This window comes from Staurois parvus, unplaced genomic scaffold (assembly GCF_062004578.1).
Source record: "Staurois parvus isolate SC_StPar_1 unplaced genomic scaffold, SC_StPar_1.0 ptg000352l, whole genome shotgun sequence".
NCBI classification, from domain to species: domain Eukaryota; kingdom Metazoa; phylum Chordata; class Amphibia; order Anura; family Ranidae; genus Staurois; species Staurois parvus.
Window position 1 is genome coordinate 1,169,103 of NW_028318148.1, and position 24,326 is coordinate 1,193,428.

A 24,326-nucleotide genomic window follows, 5' to 3' on the forward strand; every position below is an offset into this window, starting at 1 on the left:
GTAATTTGTTTTACTTTACCACCAAGCCTAGGGCATGCTTTACTCCCACCGATACTGAATCATTTTCTACTCCCACTGGCCACTAACACCAACAATAAAGCACTATTCCGCCCCAATGACACCAACAATGAAGCCTTATGCCCCACCACTGACACCAACAATGGGGCACTATTCCTTAAACTGACACCAATATTGGGGCACTATTCCTCCTCCTACTGACCACAGATGCTATGTAATTTGTTTTAGTTTACCACCAAGCCTAGGGCATGCTTTACTCCCACCGATACTGAAGCATTTTCTACTCCCACTGGCCACTAACACCAACAATAAAGCACTATTCCGTCCCAATGACACCAACAATGGAGCCTTATTCCCCGCCACTGACATCAATGATGGGGCACTATTACTCCTCCTACTGACCACAGGTGCTATGTCAATTTTTTTTTACTTTACCACCAAGTCTAGGGCATTCTTGACTCCCACTGATACTGAGGCGTTTTCTACTCCCACTGGCCACCAACAATAAAGCATTTGCTATGTAATTTTTTTACTCCCACTAATAGGGAGGCATTTTCTACTCCCACTAGCCACTGCCAGCCCCCTAAAGTCTGAAAAGACAATAAACTGTCTTTTTTTTTTTTGGAAAGTTTGGAGATCCCTACTCTAAATGCTTGTTTTGGGTCAGTGACTCAGGAGCCAAGGACACTCCAGCAACTAATGTTCTTAGGAGCAGCAGTGGAAGTTTCTGTATTTCTCAGGACAGGTTTAAAGAAAAACAGAAACATGCAGGCACATGTGCATCCAGTAGGTGGCAGCAGAGCACACAGCTGTCATCCTCCACCGCTGGGGTCCCTGAATATTCTGCAGATCTGGCCCAATCTGCCATTTCTGCATGAAGAATAATTCTGTGCACGTCCTTCCAGCAGCTTAAAGAGCTCTCACATCCCCGGGAAGCCGATAACGTTCTTCCAGTATAAAGCAAAGAGCCGGACAGCAGATGTCACCCATCACGCTGGCTTAAGACGCTGAGCACAGCTTGTCTGATCTGCAAAGCCGCCTGTGTCTACCTACCACCAGTGAACAGGTTCCTCCTGCGGTCATAGAAGCTGGTCAATGAGGAATACACCACTGGGATGATAGGAGCCTGAGAACAGAGACACAGTACATTACCATAGACAAAATAGACAGTTTGGTAAAGTTACAGAAACAAAAACTCTATAGAGTCAGAATATAGGCCAGGGAATAATAAATTAGGGAATAAAAGAGAGAGAGACTTTGGTTTTATGTACCCAGTATGTCCTGATCTGTTCTGCCTTTAGTAGGACTGGACAGTGAATGAAACCAGAGATCTGAGTGGATGTCAGGAGAATCCTCTAGATTTGAAAGACTACAAAACAGCATCGAAGATATCGGATATAAATTTATAAAGAGGATCTGCAAAAGTGCTTCATCTGCTGGCATCTATGTTACCTGTCGATGGGTTCTGCAGCTACCTTCAGTTGAATGGACACTGCCAAACAAAGCTGTATGGACAGCCCTAGCCTAACCCCTTCCATTCTCAGTCTATTAGCAAACAATAAGGAGTGAATCAAAAAGGAACATAGGGGAGCGATCTGTGTTCTGTAATGCATTTAAAGAAAATTATTTTATAGGCAAGTCAAAAATCCTGTTTTCTTAATTGTACTTTACCAGCTTGACCTCTGGAAGGTTTTACCCCCTTCATGACCATTCAGCACTGCACTACTTTAACTGAAAATTTTTCAGTCATGCAACACTCTACCCAAATAAAATATCAATTTTTTTTTGTGGTATTTAATCACCACTGGTTTTTCTAGATTTTGCTATATAAAAGAAAAAATACAGAACATTTTGAAGAAAAAAACAGTTTTTTCTTAGTTTCTGTTATAATATTTTGCAAATAAATAATCTTTCTTCTTAAATTTAGGCCAAAATGTATTTTGCCATTTGGTAAATACAGCAGGTAAAATAAGGATTTATCATGTCACCATTTTTCTCAGTATGTACATTTCTAAAGGTGCTATTGACATGACATTTTCACCACATGTCAGTAATAACCCATGCAATCCATACATACAAAGAAACCAAAACAAATAAGTTCAATAAGTAACAAAATGGAATGACACATGAAAAAAGTGCTGAACACATGAAGGAAGGGAGGTGCAAAAAAGGCATGGAAAGCCAAGACACCAGTTGAAATCTATCAGTAATTAGATAGCAATCCTGCCCCTTGTCAGTGCAAATTAATATCAGCTGGTTCTGTCTCAACTGATGGCCTATGAAAAAGGTGTCTCATTACAAAGTTGTCAGACAAGAAACATCTCATGATGGGTAAAAGCAAAGAACTCTCTCAAGACCTTCACAATCCTATTGTTGCAAAACATATTGATGGAATTGGTTACAGAATGATTTCTAAACTTCTGAATGTTCCAGTGAGCACTAGTGGGGCCATAATCCAGAAGTGGAATGATCATCATTTCACCATAAACCAGCCATGACCAGGTGCTCCTCGCAAGATTTTTGACAGAATGTGAAAAGAATTATCAGAAGAGTTGTCCAAGAGCCAAGGACCACTTGTAGAGAGCTTCAGAGAGACCTAGAATTATCAGGTACAATTGTTTCAAAGAAAACAACAACTAATGCACTCAACTGCCATGGGCTGCAAGACGCCACTGCTGAAGAAAAAGCATGCTGAACCTCGTTTAAAGTTTGCTGCAAAACATCTAGACAAGCCTGTGAAATACTGGAACAATATAGACTGGTCAGATGAGACCAAAATTGGACTCTTTGGGTGCCATAATACACACCATGATTGGTGGTCGAATGGCACTGCATATCACCCCAAAATCACCATACCAACAGTAAAGTTAGGAGGTGGGAACATCATGATGTGGGACTGTTTTTCAGTATACAGTACTGGCAAACTTCATGTCATTGAAGGAAGGATGAATAGAAAAATGTACCAAGACATTCTTGATAAAATCTGCTGCCATCTAGCAGGGTGATGAAGATGAAGGTAGACATTTCAGCAAGACAATGATCCCAAACACAAAGCCAAGGAAACTCTCAATTGATTTCAAATAAAGAAAATAAAGCTGCTAGAATGACCCAGCCAATCGCCTGACTTGAATCCAATGGGAAATCTATGGAAAGCACTAAAGATCAAAGTTCTCAGAAGAGGCCAACTGAACCTTTAAGATTTGAAGACAGTTTGTGTGGAAGAATGGGCCAAAAATCACACCTGAGCAATGCATGCAACTAGTTTCTCCATACAGGAGGCTTTTTTTTTTTTTTACCACATTTGTTTTTACATACTGTCACCAGTGCTGTACAGCATCACAATATGACTGGTGTAGTGGTGATCAAGTATACTGATGGGAGACTATGCTAAAAAAAAAAAAAAAAAAAAAAAAAAAAAAATGTAAATCATTTTTTTATTAAATGTTTTACAAACTATTCTCTTTTTACATACTTTTATCAGAGCAGTTCAGTGTTACCATAGAAACACTGTACTATATTGAGGGGGTGATCAGGGAATTTATCTTTTTTACACTGTGATTGCTGTTACAGTGATTATCACTGTAACAGCAATCATTTAAGTGGATTGCATTCATAACAGCTGTGATTGGCTTACAGCTATCACATTGTACAGGGTGCTGTGACTGGCCCAGGTAGCTGTGGGACAATCACAGCATTACTATAGGATATACAGCTTTTATGAATGAAAATAATTTATAACAGCTTTGTTGACATTGTGATTACATATCACATGATCCCTCAACTGATCAATGCGGCCGGGTACTGGGAACGGTAATTCATTGCGTCTTTTGGATTCAGTGGTTAAGGGAGCAGCAGTGCCAGTGCACATGTGCTCAGCAAAGTATATTTATGTTGCTGAGCCTGGCCATGCCAGCTGTCCACAGTAAAAAGTACTGTGGGCAGGCAGCAAGTGACTAAAAAGACACAGGATCTTAGTCTTAGACCACGGGTCTCCAAACTTTTCAAAGGGCCAGTTTACTGTACTTCAGAATTTAGAGGGGTGGATTGTGATCAGGGGGGGCAGAAAATGTCCCAGGCCAAGCATCCGTGAGAATAAACATGACCTCAGGGTTGGTGTTCAGCAGGGGGAGGAGTAGTACTCCATCATTGGTATTAGTGGGAGGAATAGTGCCCACCATTGGTATCAGTGGAAGAATGGTGTCCCATTGTTGGTGTCAGAAGGAGGAATAGTCCCCCATCACTGATACTAGTGGGAGAAATAGTGCCCCATAATTAGTGTCAGTGGCAGGAATTATGCCTCACTGTTGGTGTCAGTGGGAGGAACAGTGCCCCATCACTGGTGTCAGTGGAAGAATAGTGCCCCAGTGTTTGAGTCAATAGGAGGATTAGTGCCCCACCAATGATACTACTCGGAAGAATTGTGCCCCCATCATTAGTATCAGTGGCAGGAATTATTCCACACTGTTGGTGTCAGTGGGAAGAATAGTGCCCCATCACTGATACTAGTGGGAGAAACAGTACCTCATATCATTGGGATGAAAAGTGCACCAAGGGTTTGGAGACCGCTGTCTTAGACCATGGGATGACCAAAAGCAGTGAGGGGGTGAGGAACACAGCATACAAATGCCAACAATGTTAGTGGCACCCTGCACAAAGGCTTTCACCAATGAGTGAAAGGCAAGCAAACTTTGAAAAAAATACTTAGGGACAACATTTTTCATGCTTAAGGCCAAGCACTTATCCAGACTTGGCTAGAGGAAAAATAGGATTTATCCAGAAGGTACCCCTTCTGAAGGCTGATAGGAAAAGATCACTGACTAAGCAAATTATTTTTCCTAGGAATCAAAGGTTTGCCTGTAGGGACTTTTGCTTTCTTTTCCTAGGGTAAGTGAGTACTCACTTTCCTCCCATGGCTTCCTTGATGTAAGTGTCCAAGGAATCGGCAAATAGACATTGCCCTTCAAAAGACATGTGCACAAGATGCTTCTTACAAGAAAGCTCTATAGACCAACACCTGAATCAAATGATCCTTTGCATATGTACTGAAAGGGGGCTCATTTTGCATATTTGTAGCATAGCATAAGACTACAGACAAGAGCTCCTGTTGATGGAGCACAGATGGATCCATAGGAATGGAACTATAGTCCCAAGCCATATTTTTAGAGCAGACAGCTAATGTCTGACACACAGATTGCGACAACAGCGTGTACAACAGGACCAGCCAGAGAAACTAGTGCCTTGAAGAGGTCTTCTAACCTCTTATCCATAGGGCTTCTGAAAACAAGGACATTCATGAGGGACCCTTAAGGTTTTGTTAAAGGCAGGAAAAGGCTGAGTCCGTGAGAGGGATTGACTATTTTTAAAACACCTCTAAAATAGGGTACTGCTGAGCAAAGTGCTTGGGAGGGCTGATTTTTTTTTTCAGGATGGAGCCAGTAACCACATAAGAAATGCTCCATCCAGAAACGAATGTTCAAGAAGCGTTTCTTGGTTGGCAAAGGCATATTTAAAGGAACCCAAGGTGGTGACCTTTGAACAGGTCGATGCAGTCTGCTCCAGGGCAAGACACCTGCATACTGCATCAATGGGGTTAGAAATAGTATTGGGAGGGATAGCAACTGATTGGGTATCCACCCGTGTGGGGACCTCTTAACCAGATGAGGAACCCTCCTTTTCAGGAAGCACAGAAGCTGTAAGAGGAGAATCAAAGATGGGTAAAGGCAGAGGGAAACTGCTTGCATCTCTTGCAATCTGAGCGCTCATGTGCAGATAACCTACCAATACAATCTGACATATTGGCTGATAATTTATCTCTAGAAAGACAGGAGGGTATATACCAGATTGGACTAAGGATGTCTCTGAAAAGGAAGGGGACCAGAGGTCAGGACTATCAAAATCAGGACAGTTAGGGAATACGCTGCAGTCCCCCTGAGATGTTAGCGGAGTATGCACTGACACGACCCACTGACTTATTCCCTTTGTGTCTATGATCCGTCAGATTACTCAGTAAGGGTTTTCATGACCTGTACTGCAGAGCAGAAAGGATTATGCCTTTTGTGACCAGTCACTGTAGGCAGTGGGAGCCCAGAACAGCCAAGGATCACTGTGTTGTGGATAGTGTTAAGGCAAGGACCCAATTGCTCAGTATGGAAGTTGCTGCACAGGTGTAATGGCTGTCCTAGCCAACAGATTTAACTTAAACACACAAATGGCACCAATTTCCAACCTAAAAGTAAACAACTGATGACTTGCGTTTTCTGGCCACAACGGACTCCTAAAAAGTGTTGCAGTCTGCACTTCTCTGTTAATGCTATACGGTCCGAAGCAACAGCACCCTGGGCTCCCAAAGACAGGGCACAGCCCAGACTTACCACAGCCCCTGGTCCTCTCAGTAGGTGAAGGGTGGATGTTACGGACAAGCCCCATCCAGATCTTTGGCTCTCCTGGAGGGTGTCATCAGAGGCAGGGTTCAACTGAATGATGGACCATGGCCCTGGAACTGTATAACACCCTGAAGAAAATTAAATGAGGTGTACCACATGCCAAGGTGAGCACCTACACAGGATCCATTGTCCAAAGCAACATTACAGGCTTGCATTTAAAGTAACATTTAAGCATGCATTATTTATGGAACTTTACTGTTTTGAGTTTTCTATTTCTGCTTGGAGTTTGCGGTCAAGAAAAAAAGGTGAGTGAAAAAAGAAAACAGAGGAAGCCATGTTCACTCTGGGTTGCACAGAGAGGATACATCTTTATTTGATATGGTAAATGGCACCACCGTGGCCTTACTTGGGGATGAAGTATCTACCTGTCTTGTGGATTCTTTGTGGAGATGGCAGACTTCATTACAACTATACTTTTGAACCAATAAGAAGGTCGACCATCTGACCATAAGCACCAATAATGACAACAATTCATTTAACTTTTGTGAAGCTGCAGCTTCTCTCAATAAGCCTAATTCTGACTTGTATCTGCAATATTTCTCTGCACGTTTTTGCATTTTCACTTTTTTTTGCTGTATCACATTTTATATCACATATTTTGATCTATAGTTACACATCTACTGATTATCTGTAACTCAGACAAAGCAGTCTGCATTGGTGTTGAACAACTGTTAAGGGTGGCCATGATAGCATATTTCATTTAGGGGATAAGCTAGCTCTCTAGTGCCTCTGTTTGCATCAGATGGTGCAATCAGTATCCTTTTTTTTGGATGAGTGCTGAGATTAGTTTCATTTGCTGTAATGACTACCACACACGATGAGAATATTGGATGAATGATTGCCCATTTTTTTTTTGCATGCTAGTCTCATATCGAAAATGAATAAGTTATTAAAGTTAAGAAAATTCTTGTTAGACAGAATACAACTTCCCGTGTGGTTTGTAATGTATTCTTTCGTTTCTGCACATCTGCGTTCTTGGGCACTTGATATTTTTCGTACAAATACTATACTATTTACACAAAAATTGTCCGTTCTGTTATCTTACAAGAAAAATGTTTGTGCTTGTCCCTTCGGATATTTTTGCATGAACTATAGTGATTGGCTCTCAAAAAATGTGTACTAATAAATAGATCATCACACAGTCACTCTGAATACTTTTTTTTTTTTTGACTGATTTTTTGATTGTCTGTACCAGGCATAAGATACTTAAAGATAGTATACTTAGTGAATCATAAGAGTCTGAGCCACACAGATGTGCACTGGGGTAAGAGAAGCAACAAAGTACAATCACTATGCAGCATTACTAAGTAGGAAACCGCACATATGTTTGTAATTTCTGTACAGCACTGTGGAATATGTCAGAGCTGCATGAATGTATATTAACCACTTCAGCTCCTGAGGATTTACCCCCCCTTAATGACCAGGCCTCTTTTTGCTACTTGGCGCTGCACTAATTCAACTGATAATTGCGCGGTCATGCAATGCTGCACCCAAACAAAATTTATGTCCTTTTTTTCACACAAATAAAGCTTTCTTTCGGTGGTATTTGATCATCTGTGCGCTTTTTATTTTTCACGCTATAAACAAAAAAAGGCCAAAAATTTTGAAGAAAAACAATATTTTTTATTTTCAGCTATAAAAAATATATAGTAAACTCAAAGTTGGTTATAAATTTAGGCCAAAATGTATTCTGCTACATGTTTTTGGTAAAAAAAATCCCAATAAGTGTATATTGATTGTTTTTTGTGGAAGTTATAGCGTCTACAAACTATGGTATAAACACTGCAATTTACGCCATTTTTCTGCTATACAGCGCTGCGCTAGTTTAACGGACAATTGTGCGGTCATGCAATATGGTACATAAATGAAATTTACATCCTTTTTTTCCCCACAAATTGAGCTTTCTTTCGGTGGTATTTGATCGCCTGTGCGGTTTTTATTTTTTGCGCTATAAAAAAAAAAGGCTGACAATTTTGAGGAAAAAAAAACAATATTTTGGACTTTTTGCTATAAAACATGTCCAGTAAAAAAAAAATGCAAAAATCAAATTTAGTCATAAATTTCTGCCAAAATGTATTCTGCGACATGTCTTTGCTAAAAAAAAAAAAACCAATACGTGTAAATGAATTGGTTTACGTGAACGTTATAGCGTTTACAAATGGCGGGAAAGATACTGGGATTTTTAGGGTTTTTTTTTTTATACTGATAATGGCGGCGTTCAGCGAATTATGGCGGCGATCAGGGACTTATGGCAGCGACCAGCGACTTATGGCGGGACTGCGGCGGACATTTTGACATTGGGGGGTACTGACTTGGGGTCACTGACATCCCCAAACACACTAATACAGTGATCAGTGCAAAAAAAAAAAAACTGACACTGTACTAATGGCAATGGGGAGGAAGGGGTTAACTTTATTTAGCAGGGAAGGGTTATAGGAGTGAGGGGAGTGTTTTACTAGGGGGCGGGGGTGTGTGCTGGGCGGGACAAGGCTGATCGAGAAAGAAAAACTGTTCTTTCTCGATCAGCTCATCCTCGAGCTGCCAGGGAAGTGACAGACAGCACAGCTACTGCAGCTGTGCTCTCTGTCACTGTTTGCCGCCGATCGCCGGGACATAGCCGCTAAGGAGCAGCTGTGACCCGGCGACTGACATCTGCGGCAGAGAACCGCGGGACAAATAGGGCGGCGGCGCGCCCCCTATTTGTTTACAAAACACACGTCTTAAAACGTGGTTTTGCCTGTGAGTGCCGCCCTGCCGCCGTATATGTACAGTGGCTGGGCGGCATGCGGTTAACATTGCTGTGTGACTATGGTGGGACATTATAGCATAAGCTCCTATCAAAGTTCTTGGTACAGCACTGTAGATGTCAGAGTTATATAAATATGTAATAACAGTGTGTGATTGTGAGGATATTAGAGTGTAAGTTCGGTGTTCTCTGTACAGCACTGCAGAATATGTCAGAGACAAAAAAATATTTAAAATAGTGTGACTAAGATAGAGACATTAGAGTGTAAGCTCCTCTGGTTCAGAAACCGGTGTGACTGGCTTGGCATTCTTTGTGCAGTGTTATAGAATATTCTGGCACTGTATAAATGGATTAAATAAATGTTATAAATGGATGAAATACATTTTATCAACAGCAGTCTAAGCTCTTCAGGCATTCCTTGTCTTTCTGGAAGGATATGAAACAGGCACAATTGATGAAGGAACATCTGTGTTTTTGTGCTGGGCATTTTAATATGCAAATTGTCCCCAAGAGCCAGTTCTCTGAATTCCACAAACTAAACATGAAAATGACAAAATTACCATCAGCGGCTTTAAGCTGGATTATTACCTGCGCCTGCAGTGCCAGATGGAATGCTCCTTTCTTGAAAGGAAGTAAGTCGCCACTGTTGTTCCGAGTCCCCTCAGGATAAATCCAGACCTTCAACTGGAAAGAAAGCTTGTGATCACTGACAGTGTCGGAGATCAGAACAGATCAAGTGAATTTATCACTGGATTCCCATGCAGCTTCTAATAAAACTGGATCCCAATCTGGAGCCATGCAGTTCAGTGTTATATTTCAACCTGCTTGTCGTTATTTCAGAACTGGATCCCGAGTTGATTCTAAATGAATCTTCGATAATGTAATTAAAAGGAGCTCTCCTCTAGTGAGTCCGACACGGAAACCCGGAACAAGATCTTAATAGCAGGATACTGGATCTCTTCATATTTAAAACCAATTGGTTTTGAATTTAAAAATTATATTCAAATTCTGTATTGTATCCACAGAAGAGTTTCTTAAGCTTAAACTTCTGGATCCATAAGTCAGCTCTTGCGGGTTTGATATTGATTGACAAACCTACTACTCAGTACTAGGTCTCCAAGCTGGTCCTCAAGCTAGAAACTAGATCCCTATGCTATTTATATGAAGGTCAAACTAAAGTTTTAAGCCAGATTTTGGCAGCTAAATCCTGGATGCCTTAGTCATGACTTATAAGCCTTGAAATGGACCCCAGTGTCAAGAACAGGATACCATGCCAAGGTGCCAAAAGCCAATTCTTCTGACTCTAGTCCGGGGTTTCTGAGTAATTTCTGGTAGAGTCATCAACAGATCAATGACCTTGTTATTCTTATCATTGCTTTGGACACCTAGGTCCAAAGGTGTCCATAGGTCCAAAAGACTTGAGATGGTGAGGTCATCACCAATTTCTTGACCTAGGTGTAGCAATCCCAACAGATATTTAAAGCAAACCAAAATACAAGAGTTCCAAGCTAAATACTATTTTCAAGGCAATGAATAGGTTCAATTTTAATGCCTTGGAGCCAGCAGGCAAACCTGGAAAATGGCAGCATCCAATTGATGCTCCTTACATAAATATGCCTTGTGCTTTAAGGCAGGTCCCTTCTAACACTGAATTTCCAAAAGTTACAATCCTCTGAAAAGGAGCCCAAAATGTAAAATGAGTTCTTATACATTCTTTCCAGAATGTATGAATAAAATTGGTAATTGTAGGAGATCCTAAAACTTAATGCTGAGCTCAAAGGGCCCATTTACATCTTATTATTACAGCAGGTGCGCTGTGGCGCACTGTAGTGCAGATGCATTGCCCGCTAATGTACTAGTGTGTTACATTGCCATTCGAACATGCATTTAACCACGTGTTACTGTAACACATACATGTAAATGGGCATTGAAGGTAACTCTTAAATTAACCCTTGAGTCCTTGACATTTTTAGTTTTACCATCTCGCCAATACCCATCATAATTGGAACCCTCACGACCAACAATAATACTTTTTTTCCCTCATCAGTGCTTAAAAACAGCACTAAATCTCAGCTGAAAAGGCAAATAAATAATTTTTTCATATTTCCTTGACATAATCTGCAGCATTAAATGTGCTTTCCAAATTCATTTGTCTTTCCATAACACAAATTATAAGTATATTTAAAAAGCACTGTCATACTCAGAGGCCCATTATTAATAAATGTAATAATTCACCATGCTCTGGGGACACTCGACCTGCTGTACCATGAAGTCTGAGTGCCGCCAAGTTAGCATTTTCTAGAAGAGGCTCAGCTTATTAAACCCTCCACTGAGATTTTGAACTGCCACTACTTACATTGTCAACTGTCATAGCATGTGCCACTGCTGCCATAATGGACTTGGCATCGCTTGTTCGTTTCCGATTGATGTAGATGACACCTCCAAGATAGGTGACAAGTCCCACAGAGCCAGCAAAGATCAATTCTCTCTTGGCGATCTGCACACATCGATCTGGTAAAATCTCCATCAAACCTAGAAAAAGAAATAAAAAATAGGTTTTAACAGATATGAATTAGGCAGGTATAGCTGCAATTAATGTTTAAATATTTGTAAAGCCTAAACTTTTATCTGTATCCCAATATGGGTGTTTTCATGCATTTCCTGTCCTAGAAACATAACAAGAAGTGAGAAGAAACATGCTCAGTCCCCTCTTAGCTGCCACCATAAAGGGCCCCATTGTAGTTCTAAAGGGACATGCTATGGACGCATCAGCCGGAAGAGCCACAGCAGGAAGACACAAACATCCAACCCACCTGAAGTGTCGGATATGAAGAATTCTAGTGACTCTTCCAGCTCTGCAAGAGAACACTGAATGTGATAATGGGAATTCTTATTCATGAATCTTACCACTTTTTCACTAGAATGAGTGTGTCTCTCTGTGGCAGTTAACAGCAAAGGTGCCCTAGAGCTGGAAATAGCATACAGCAGGGAGAATCATTTAAGCATGGATTCCATGCAAAACAGACATTTCTTTGCTACAGGATTGCTGGCAGGCTGAATCATGCTGGTTTTTTCATATCTCTTAGGAACCCTACACCTGTAATGCACCACTAGTCCAGGTTTATTTTTACAACTCCAATTCCAAAAAAGTTGAGAGGCGGTGTAAAATCTACATAATGCAGAATGCAATGATTTGAAAAGCTAATAAACCCATATTTTATTCACAATAGAAAATTGAAGTTTTGAAAACAAAGCAGCAGGTCTATGGGCGCAATGACATCAGGAACAATCCACTGCACAATACCGATGGATCAATGGGGTTCAGGAGCCGAAGGGACCGGTCTTGTGTTTGGAGGATTGGAGGATTAGGCAAGTATATGCCAGCTCTCCGAATCCCTAGATGAAAATGAGCAGTCAACCCATGCAGTGCAAGCACATCCCCACTGCATGGTAAAAAAATTGCTTCTTCTTTAACTCAGAAATACCTAATGATTTCCACTAAAGCTGCTCTTCAGAAAGAAAGAAATCTGAGCAGCGCAGAAACCCTCAAGAAATGGAAAAATGGTATGTTCTGGGATTTTATTTATACCTGTATTTCAATCTGTTTATTGTTTCTGTATATGAAATTTACAACCAATTGAAGTGGAAATGTCATAGTATACAATAAAGCACTGATACAAAATCAATTTGCTACAGTGTGTTGTTCTTTGAGAATACTTCCTCAGTAATACAGCTTGATATCACTAACACCAGAGAAAATGTTATGTGAAATATTTCTCATAGTCAAATTTTAAATCCGAGTTAGACAGTCATGCCGTTCCAATATCTTAATAAAATAGTAGGAGAAAGAAAAGAAAAACGCCTGTTTCTCTGTGATTCAGAACAGGGGTCAGCCAAGTGTAATAGAAAAGAGAAAAGGAGAAAGCATGAGCTTGGTGGGAGAAGTAGATAAAAGAAGAGTCAGTCTTCCCGGGTCTCAGGCATTTTGAATATAGAAGGCACCTGAATTTTTTTTGTTGGACATAATCCAATTTAGCTTGTGTTTGACTTAATCTATAGAAATCATGGAGAGTTTCAAGTTTTTTGCTATCCCTATTCTGAGGTCAGTGATATGTATTTCACTGGTGGATTTTATATATAGGGATTTCCCTATTAAATTCATAGAACAGGGCAGTTTAAAGCTGAGTTACAGCCATTTTTGTGTTTATTAAAAGTCAGCAGCTACAAAAACTGTAATTGCTGACTTTTAATAAACACACAGTTACCTGTCCCAGGGTCCAGTAATGTGCTCACCTGCACCATCCCTTCCCTCCTTCTCTGCACGGTGCCGGCATCTCAACTATGGGCACCAGGCTGTGACAGCTTGCAGTTTCACAGCTGGGTGCCCACTACGCATGGGCGAGTCACGCTGCACATCCTGATTGGTCCGGCAGTCTTGGGAAGACTGTGAAGGTTCCCAGGACACTGCAGGAGGAAGGAGGGGGCCGAAAATGCACCGTGGCGAACTGAGCCCGAAACTGGGAGTGGGTATATGTCAAAACCAGGTACCCGCTCCTCCACAAAAGGTGCCAAATATGGCAGTGGAGGGGGAGAGGAGGCAAATAAGTGGACCTTCCACTTTTGAGTAGAACTCTGCTTTAAGGTAATTTGGGTAATTAATCTTTAGGCTACGTCCCCTACGGTACATAGGCGAGCCCTGAGGGTATAGTCTAGATACAGTTGCAAGAAAAAGTATGTGAACCCCTTGGGATTACGTGGAGTTTTGCATGAATTGGGCATAAAATGTGCCCTGAACGTCATCTAAGTCACAACAATAGAAGAACACAGTCTGCTGAACATAATACTACACAAACATTAGATGTTGCCATGGTTTAATTGCACATAACATGTAAACATTCACAGTGCAGGGAGGAAAAAGTATGTGAGGCCCTAGCTTAATGACTTCTCCCAGAGCTAATTGGAGCCAGGAGTGAGCCAACCTTGACTCCAATCAGTGTGATGATATTGGATGTGTTGCTGACAGCTGTCCTGCCCTTAAAAAACACACACCTGTTTTGGGTTTACTGGTTTCAAGAAGCACTGTCTGATGTGAACCATGCCTCGCAGAAAAGAGCTCTCAGAAGACCTACAATCAAGAATTGTTGACTTGCATGAAGCTGGAAAGGGTTACAAAAGTATCTCCAAAAGCCTTGATGTTCATGTGTCCACGGTAAGACAGACTGTCTACAAATGGAGAAAGTTTAGCACTGTTGCTACTCTCCCTAGGCGTGGTCGTCCTGTAAAAATGACTGGAAGAGCACAGTGCAGAATGCTGCATGAGATAAAGAAGAATCCCAGAGTGTCAGCTAAAGACCTACATAAATCTCTGGCACATGCTAACATTTTTGTTGACACATCTACAATAAGGAAAACATTAAACAAGAATGGAGTACACTGGAGGACACCACAGAGGAAGCCATTGCTGTCCAAAAAGAATATTGCAGCACGTTTGAAGTTTGCAAAAGAGCACCTGGATGTTCCACAGCACTACTGGCAAAATATACTGTGGACAGATGAAACCAAGATTGAGTTGTTTGGGAAGAACACACAACACTATGTGTGGAGAAAAAACCAACATCAAAACCTCATCCCCACTGTAAAACATGGCGGAGGGAGCATCATGGTTTGGGGCTGCTTTGCTGCCTCAGGGCCTGGACGGATTGTTGTCATTGATGGGAAAATGAATTCCAGAGTTTATCAAGACATTTTGCAGGAAAACGTACGACCATCTGTCCGCCAACTGAAGCTCCGCAGAGGATGGGTGATGCAACAGGACAATGACCCAAAGCATACAAGTAATTCAAAAAAATAATGGCTGCAACAGCACAGAATACGCCTTCTGGAGTGGCCCAGTCAGAATCCTGACCTCATCCCGATTGAAATGCTGTGGCATGACCTTAAGAGAGCGATTCACACCAGACATCCCAAGAATATTGCTACACTGAAACAGTTTTGTGAAGAGGAGTGGTCCAAAATTACTCCAGATCGTTGCGCAGGTCTGATCTGAAACTACAGGAAACGTTTGGTTGAGGTTATTGCTGCCAAAGGAGGGTCAACCAGTTATTAAGTCCAAAGGTTCACATACTTTTTCCTCCCTGCACTGTGAATGTTTACATGTTATGTGCAATTAAACCATGGCAACATCTAATGTTTGTGTAGTATTATGTTCAGCAGACTGTGTTCTTCTATTGTTGTGACTTAGATGACGTTCAGAGCACATTTTATGCCCAATTCATGCAAAACTCCACGTAATCCCAAGGGGTTCACATACTTTTTCTTGCAACTGTATTCTAGTAGTGACCATGTACTAACGCATAAATGTTTTATCATTAGATTCTACCAGAGGAGTGTTGACCTCTGTGAAAGGTTGCTTGTGAGTTCTTGCCTGAATATCCAGAGATTTATAGAGATTGTATTCCCACTGTAACATATATGACAGTTTTTTGAATAGGTGTGGTCAGCAGGTTATATGTTTATTTATTACAGGTACTTGTATAGTACTGTCAATTTACGCAGCACTTCACACATGTAGCACTACCCTCGTAACGGCCGCTGGATTTATTTTGGATCCCCCTAAGCTCTGCACAGCCAGACAACATGCATTTTCCACACATGTATCTTGAAAGTAAACAATCCTTGAGCTTGGGTCCCAAGAGCCTGTAGTTAAGCAGTCCCAGATGAAGACTAGTTGGGTATTGCACTTGACTGCCCTCTCTCCTTATCTGGCCCAGAGGAGGTGTAGGAGTACTCACACTGTCCTTGCCTGCCAACATGGTGGGTTGGTGGCTGCCTTCAGGTCTTACACTGGGCTGGCTCCTTCTCTGCTAACATGTTGTCCTCCCAAGGAGATGTTGAGGCAGTAGAGATCCTCCCATCCAGCATGCTGCCTGTAGGTAGGCTCCCCTCCCTGGGGTTCCTTTCTAGGCTCCACACTCCAGCCTTCTCTGAATCCATTTTTCACCCAACTCACCTCTGCTCCCCAAGCTCTGTGATATATGAGGGTTGCCCTGGTCACCATGCCCAGCCATCCGCCAGGGGATTGGCCAAGGTCCCTCAAACATGCAGATCTGGACCTCCTCCCCTGTTCCGGAAAGTTCTCCAGTTTCTGGAAGGGTGGGAGGGCTCCAGAAGCGCTTACCTGTAGAACCACCCAGCCTGTACTTAGGTGAACTCATTCCTCACTCCCAGGCTGACTTATCCCAGGCTGCTACTAATCCTCAAGGGGCATACAATCCAAGGTCCCTAACTCACATTCATACATATACATACTAGGGCCAATTTAGACAGGGTCCAATAAACCTACCAGCACATCTTTGGGGGAAACTCGCATAAGCACAGGAAGAACGTGCAAACTCTGTGCAGGTAATGCTGTGATTGGGATTTGAACCAACAACCCTAGTGCTGCTAAGCGGAAGTGCTAACCACTTAGCCACTGTGCTGCATGTAGTGGCTAAGCGGTATCTTTATTTACAGTATAAATTTGAGATTCACGCTTTTGAAGCATGATTTTATTTAAAATATTTTCGAAGAAAAACACTGTATAGACTTTCAGCAACAGTTCAATCCACCGTGAAAAAATATTGGGTTAATCCATCACATTCAGCTGGAGGGTGTTCAGGAAGCACTAATGTTTGAACTCAGCCATATATCCAAAGAGTATTATATTTTATAGCTGTTTTGAAGCCAAAATGTACTGGAGAAAGGAATAGGCACTCGAACACTGGCATCGAGAAATGGCAGTAAAATGATGAGATATGAAAAGTCTGGGAAGGCAGATATCCTAAACACAACACGTTCACACTGTGGCTAGAACTAGCGGGCAGCCTGGACAAGGAATTCACAGTCAGAGCGACATGTCTCTGGGCAAATCTCAGCCTTTGCCCATGTCCAATTTCTGTTAATGGATCTAAGAGGAACAAGGTGTTCCTGTGAGTGGCCAGATAATAAGAAAAATAATGGTGGAAAAGTGCTTACAAGGGACACGCTGATCTGAAATGTAGTAGTAGTGAAATGAGAAACTAATTTTGTTTTCAATGTCATAGAAGAGCAGACCCGTTACTTTAAGCTGGCTATACACCGTTTGAATGCCAGTTGGTTCCTGATTTGCTCAGTGGGTTGCCACGTTTGCCGGCTTCTGCTCAACATCCCTCGACTGAAAAATTCAAGGGTCTGGGCAGAAAGTTTGTCAGCTGAACAGTGCGTGCATCCAATCAGATACAGGCACTGTTGAGGTATTTTGACAGCTGGCTGTCATATTACAGTAGCCACAGTGGAAGATTCGTCTAGCTAAACTGTGTAGCCTGGCAGAAGGAATCTGTTGCTTTATTTTTTGTCAGCCTGCAGGCTGAACAGATTACAGAGAATGGCTTTAGCGTGTGACCTGGGTTTTTTTTTTTAAAAAGCCCTGGATGTTAGTGCCACTGTTAATTTTGACATCAAATTTCAATAAAGTTTTAGTCATATTTTAGTCATCTGAATTGTTTCAGTTTTAGTCGTAGTTTAGTCGAGTAAAAACTCCAGTACATTTTGTGATGAATGTGTGGAACTGCTAATGAAACCTTTGTGAAAAGAACGTGAGGAATTGCATAGGAAAGAGAAAGGATTGGTGATTCAGTTTATTAGATAGCAGAGCACTGACTCAGCGGAACAGGAATGTGTGATGATGGGGGAGAGTAGATTTGGAAATATTGGATGGGAGTGTTCAGTGTACTTTTCAGGGATGGGGAAGTGATCTGAAAGTGGGGATAGGGAAGTAAATGGAAGTGAGGGAGCACACAGGGAAGGGTGCATTCTACTTTGGGGATGGGGAGGTGACCTGACCTGAAAGTGGGGATAGGGAAGTAAATGGGAGTGAGGGACTGCACAGGGCAAGGTTCATTCTACTTTGGGGATGGGGAGGTGACCTAAAAGTAGGGGTGGGGAAGTAAATGGGAGTGAAGGAAGCACAGCTTGAAGGAAGTACTGGTGTCTGTCATCGCAAAATAGATTTTGCTGCACTATTTTCACAGTTGTCAATAAGTTGTGAAGTGAGAAGAGGATTTGCCCTGTGCAACTGTATCAGGAGGCAAAGCTGTGTGAAGCAATATTTAGCATGAGAACTTCTCCAAATAGAACAGGATCCTAATGTGGTTCCTGCTCTTTTGATTATACAGAGCCTTAAGTCTGCTGTAATGTGGTCAGATCAGACATCTTCCAAGTCAGTGACACAGTCCCTGTTCCCTAGTATTAGCAAGGCAGAAACACACCTCCCTGCACCAACTAGTGTTAACCTCTTCCCGACCGCCCTATAGCAGAACTACTGCTACAGGGCGGCAGGGCTGCGCAAAATCACATATATATATATATATTGTAACATGGGGGATGATTAGCTCTAGTGGTAGATGCTTTCCAAGTGAGTCCACGCTAGTCAGAAACTTTTTTTAGGGCTTGGTAGCCCACTTTTATTAAAAGGCAAGAAACAAAAAGAAACAAAAGTCCAAAATAAGCTTTCCCACACAGGGGTTCTTCTCCAATGGTAAAGACAAATGAAAAATTACCAACCTCCTAGCTACTCCTTATCAGCCTCGCTGGTTAGCAGTACCTCTGCTAATATGGGTCTTCCAGACCACTGGCTAGTCCCAGCATACAGCGTTGGACTCCTTGAATGCACACAGCCTTGAACTTCTTTTGATGCACACAGCATTGAGCTCTTTTGATGCACACAGCTTTATCTCACAAAGAGACACTCAATGTCAGCCACTGCACTCCCCCTGCAACTCTCAGCAAACCATCATTATATGGGCTGTGAGCACCTGGGCCCACACCCTGCTAGCTGACTTCAAACTCTGAACACTGCATTGGAGATTTCTTCCCTCCCAAGGCACTTTGAAATCTCCAAACTACGGAGCCACATCCAGAAATATCAAAATCTGGAGAAACCTGCAAGAGCAGTTTTCTCCACGCAGACCCTGTATCCAGTAACAGGACCCTGTGCTGTTTATATATATATATATATATATATATATATATATAGATATTATATATATAAATATATATATATATATATATATATATATATATATATATATATATATATATATATATATATATACACACACACACATACATACACATATATACATACATATACACACACATACATACATACATACATACACACACACACATATATATATATAGTGATTTTGTATTTCTGGGAAGGGGGTGCGCACGCTGCCCTACCTGCGCAGCCATTGGCGGCTTCAGCTGTTGATAACCAGGTCCTGATCAGAGTAATTACATTGTAAAGCACACATAGACAAAATACTAAAACATCACACAGTTAACCCTTAATCACCCCAGATGTTAACCCCTTCCTGCTCAGTGTGATTAGTACAATGTCAGTGCTTTTTATTAGCACTGATCACTGTATTAGTGTCACTGGGGATGTCAGTGGCAGTAGTCCCTCCCGGTGTCAGAATGCTGCTGCAGTCCCAGTATAAGTCGCTGATCATTACTAGTATAAAAAAAATTCCAATATATATACCGTCATTTGTAGACGCTATAACTCACGTAAACCAATTAATTTACATGTATTGGGGTTTTTTTTTATTTTTTTTAGCAAAGACATGTAGCACAATACATTTTGGCTTTAAGTTATGATGAAATTTGATTTTTACATTTTTTTTACTGGATATGCTTTATAGCAAAAAGTCCAAAAAATTGTTTTTTTTCAAAATTGTTGGTCTTTTTTTGTTTATAGTACAAAAAATAACAACCACAGAGGCGATCAAATACCACTGAAAGAAAGCTCCATTTGTGGAGAAAAAAAGGACATATATTTCATTTGGGTGCAGCGTTGCATGACCAAGCAATTGTCAGTTAAAGTCTGTAAAACTATTAGTTTATATTTTTTACATTTTGTAATGGCTGCCTCAAGATTGTGCAGAATTTTCAAAGGTGCCTTGACTGAAAAAAGGTTGAGAAACATGGCTCTAGAGACACTGCATGCAGACACCTTTACACCTCAGTATCAGGAGACCTTTGCTTTGAGCAGTACCACATCCTGTCTAACATCCTTGAATTACCAGTATTCACTATTGTTTTTGGGCCCCACCATTGCTAGCAGAAGACAATGGATACCATCATATCAGGAACTTTAAACATCACAGGACTCAAATAGCAATCTCTAGTTATAAAGTGACCTCTTCTCTCTTAAGGCCGTTATTATTCAAATTAGGATACTTATATCCAATAACGTTGGAATATATATTTACATAATTCTCTGCATCTGAGCTGATAAGTCAGCAAGCAGTTTCTTCCCCCTCTTACTGCAGGTGTTGCAGTCTAGTCTAGTAGAAGCTTATTACTTATGACTGTATAATTTGTTAAACGTTGCTAACTGATGATTCCTATTTTACCAGTGTTCTAATTCTATGCGTTATTGGGGTTGTATATCCTAAACCCTTTTCGCCCCACCTACCGGGGCTTTGACACCTCTGTGACCAAGCCCCGGTGAGCGGGGCGAAACACATCCGAGGGTGTGGCCAGAACAGCGGCTGAGGTCATTCCTCAGCATTGGACTCCCAGGGTCAGTTGAGCAGCATCCATCCCTTCACTTGTATTGACTGACACTAGAATCACTTGGACTCATGCTTCCTTCTCACTTGCCGGTGGGGTGATCCTTTTCTTTCCATCCATAGCTTGGAGCAGCTCCATATGGTATACTTTTCATTTTTCTCATGGTCTACTCTTTTGAACAATACTAATATAGAGTTGTTCTAAACAATTGTGCTTCTTGCATTATTAACCTGTTGAACTATGTCAGAAGTGTCGGGAGGCACGGTCAGGGCAACCACTGGGGACAGGAATTATTAAAAGGCCTCTGCAGGGGTAGCGCTACATATACATAAGCTATATAATGCAGCTAGATTATTCCTCTGTGTAAGAGGATTATAGAGAACCATTAAAAAAAGTTGGATTATTATTAGGCGATTGTAATGCATTTTTAACAAGCTCACTCGGATCTATTTGCCATCTAACGATGCAAAACCTTTTATTACAAGTGGAATGTACCTCGGCAGAGAGAAATTCTATTCAACAAAGCCAACGGCTGTCGAGCCACGAGCTACAGAATGGGGAGAGGAGTGATTAATTAGAGGTGCCGGAGACAGGCCTGAATAACACTCCAAGACAGTGCTATGGTACAAAAGTATTGCTGAAAGCGCCGCTTAAATTATAAGAGAAAATCTTACACAAAAGAGTACAATGGCGGGAGTAGACAGAACAAATTCAGAACTTGGTTAGGGAAGAATGTGTTAGAAAAAGTTCTAGTTTTGGAGAGAAGCAATTTTCAGGGGGAAAGTGGTCTGCAGATACTTAGTATGAAGCATGTACGACACGGGGTGCCAGCTCATGCCCCAACTACCTCTCAGGCATCTGAGCATTTTAGGTGTGTTTTAAGTGTGGTGCGTTGAAAAAAAGTCCTATTTGCTTCACTTTGATGCGCTTTCACAGAGCTCAATGATAACAGACTCAAAACGCATGTAGAACATACATGAGATCCACCACAAAGATGTGAACCAAGCCTTGGAACGGAGTGGCCAAAGCAAACTCTTAAACCATTATTAGGAAATGTTAGGCAAATTAATCCATAACTAAAGAGAATATTTATTATTATTATACGGGATTTATATAGAGCCAACAGGTTGCTCAGCACTTTACAAAATGAAGGTAGACATTACAGTTACAATACAATTTGGTACAAGAGGAAACAGAGGTTAGAGCTTAGTATACTTTTTAGAATAGTGTAGGGAGGTGTATGAAGCACTGTCAGGAGGTTATCTCTGAGGTGTATGAAGCACTGTCAGGAGGTTATCTCTGTCCATGTCCCCGGTAGAGAAATTCACTCTCTCCATTCGCCCTGATCAGTTCAGCAATTTCACCAGGAATGAAAAAGAGGGTAAATCCAAAATTCTGAGCTGCCATCAGAACAGGAATAGAAGAGAAATCTTCCAATGGGGATACTAATCCCAGTGGCAAAAGGGGGCTATCCTTCACAGAAAAAAAGATATCAACGAAACTTCCTGTTGTGTCTACAGGACAGGAGGCAAAGGGTAGTCCTCTAATGAGATGGCAAACAACTGTTTTTAAGACAGGCGATCTGGATCCAGTTTAGGATCCCTTTTCCACTATTAAATCCCAAACCCAGCCACATTTTTCTTTTTTTTTGGGGGGGGGGGGCTGGGGGAGTTAAAAATGTCCACGTTTTGTTATGTCTGTGAGACCGTAGGGGAGTTGTTTTTTTTATAATCCAAACAACTTTTATTGTCAAGGTAATAGAGAAAATGGGCAGCACAGTGGCTAAATGGTTAGCACTTCCATCTGGCAGTACTAGGGTCATTGGTTCGAATCCCAGCCACGGCACCTCCTGCCTGGAGTTTGCATGTTCTCCCTATGCCTGCGTGGGTTTCCTCTGGGTACTCCAGTTTCCTCCCACACTGCAAAGACATGCTGGTATGTGAATTGACTCCTGTCTAAATTGGCCCTAGTATGTGTATATATGAATGTGAGTTAGGGAACTTAGATTGTACACCCCTTGAGGGTTAGGGACTGATGTGAATGTACAATATATATGTAAAGCACTGCGTAAATTGACGGCGCTATATAAGTACCTGAAATAAATAATAAATAAATAACAATACTTTCAGAATCCACAATGACATTACTGCAACAGCAGGACTACACATACATAGAACAACGTGGATACGCAGATCCCATAATAAACAGAATAACAGAAATGGTAATCAAACAAAAGAAAGACCACAAGGATCCAAAACTTTCTTTACAATATCTTGCTTGTTCCTTTTTACATCTTATTCCTTCCCGACCAGATGTAAACAGAAATTGGGGAAAGGAACAAAGCCCAAAACATGTCTTCAAACAATAAAAAAAAAACAAAACACAACAACAACCTCTGGTTCCCCCGAGACGTCTTCTCAAAAAGAAGGGGAGACGCATATGAACTCCCGTAGGGGAGATTTTACCTCACTTCCTGTCCCTGTGAAACTTTGGACAAAAAATGGGGGTGCCATTGTCACTGGGTACAAGAAGGCACTTACAGCAATTAAAATGCTAAAAATTCCAATCTATCCTATACTAAAAATGTGTTTTTGTATGTGTCCCTGTTGGGGAGATTTTCCATCACTTCCTGTCCTGTCTAAATCCTTAAAGCATCACTTCACCAGGACAAAAACTGCTCCTACCAGCCGACTCCATCCAAACTTCACTCATCTGTATTTCCATAATGAGACACAGATTAAAATATCTTCTGCGAAGCACAGCCGCCAGCGTGCACAATCGCTCCCCACTGTGATTTTCTTCTCATTGTTGCTGGCAACGGTAAGACAAGGATGAAGGGGGGGGGTAGTCTTACAAGAAAGCAAAATGACTTTTTAATCGGCTAATATTACACTTTGCCTGGCGGTGAATTTTTTGGGTCTTCTTAATAAAAACAAAACACCGTTCTGAGTCCAGAAAAATCAATAGTTTTTGTACGCAGCGGCTGAGATGAGACAGCGGCATGGCACTCCCGAGGCTCATCTATTTTAATCTGCCGGACGGTTAATATTTTAACTGCTTGAGCTGACCGTATGAATCCTCACAATCTAATAATAGGTGGAGGGGAATCTTCAGCGGAAGGCAAGGCGATAATATATGTGCGGTATATGAGTTATAGGTGAGAGAAGGAAGCACTGGGCTGCTTATTGGATTGGGGAATAGGAGACCGGCTGATGCCACACAGCCTCAAATTCGGAATTAGAAAAATACATTCGGAACATTTACAGAAGGGTGAAATAAAACATTTTCATTTTCAAGATAAATGTAAGTCTAGTTTATTTTCTCCTGTCAACCTGCCTGCTGAACTGTGTGAAGCAAAATCAAACTGAAACAATGTAGACATCTACTTTACATGCTGATGCTGTTACTGAGTGATCAGCAGTGAAAAATCACAAACGTTTGGCATGTTTAAAAAGAATTCCAGGTATTTATACCTAAACCTGCTTGGACCAATGTACCTGTTGAAATACCATACTTGGCCA

At 41.4% G+C, this 24,326-nt stretch overlaps 1 protein-coding gene across 1 annotated transcript in view; it reads right to left on the minus strand.

The window, feature by feature from the left end:
* Nucleotides 1–24,326, minus strand: part of AGPAT2 (1-acylglycerol-3-phosphate O-acyltransferase 2) — an 82,472-nt gene that overhangs the window by 6,752 nt on the left and 51,394 nt on the right. Inside the window, exons 3-5 of the mRNA XM_089684669.1 lie at nt 11,564–11,739; nt 9,796–9,891; nt 1,072–1,144 (exon numbers count right to left, since the gene is read on the minus strand). Of these exons, the coding sequence (XP_089540795.1) occupies nt 1,072–1,144; nt 9,796–9,891; nt 11,564–11,739 (345 nt within the window). The remainder of the gene's footprint in view (nt 1–1,071; nt 1,145–9,795; nt 9,892–11,563; nt 11,740–24,326) is intronic.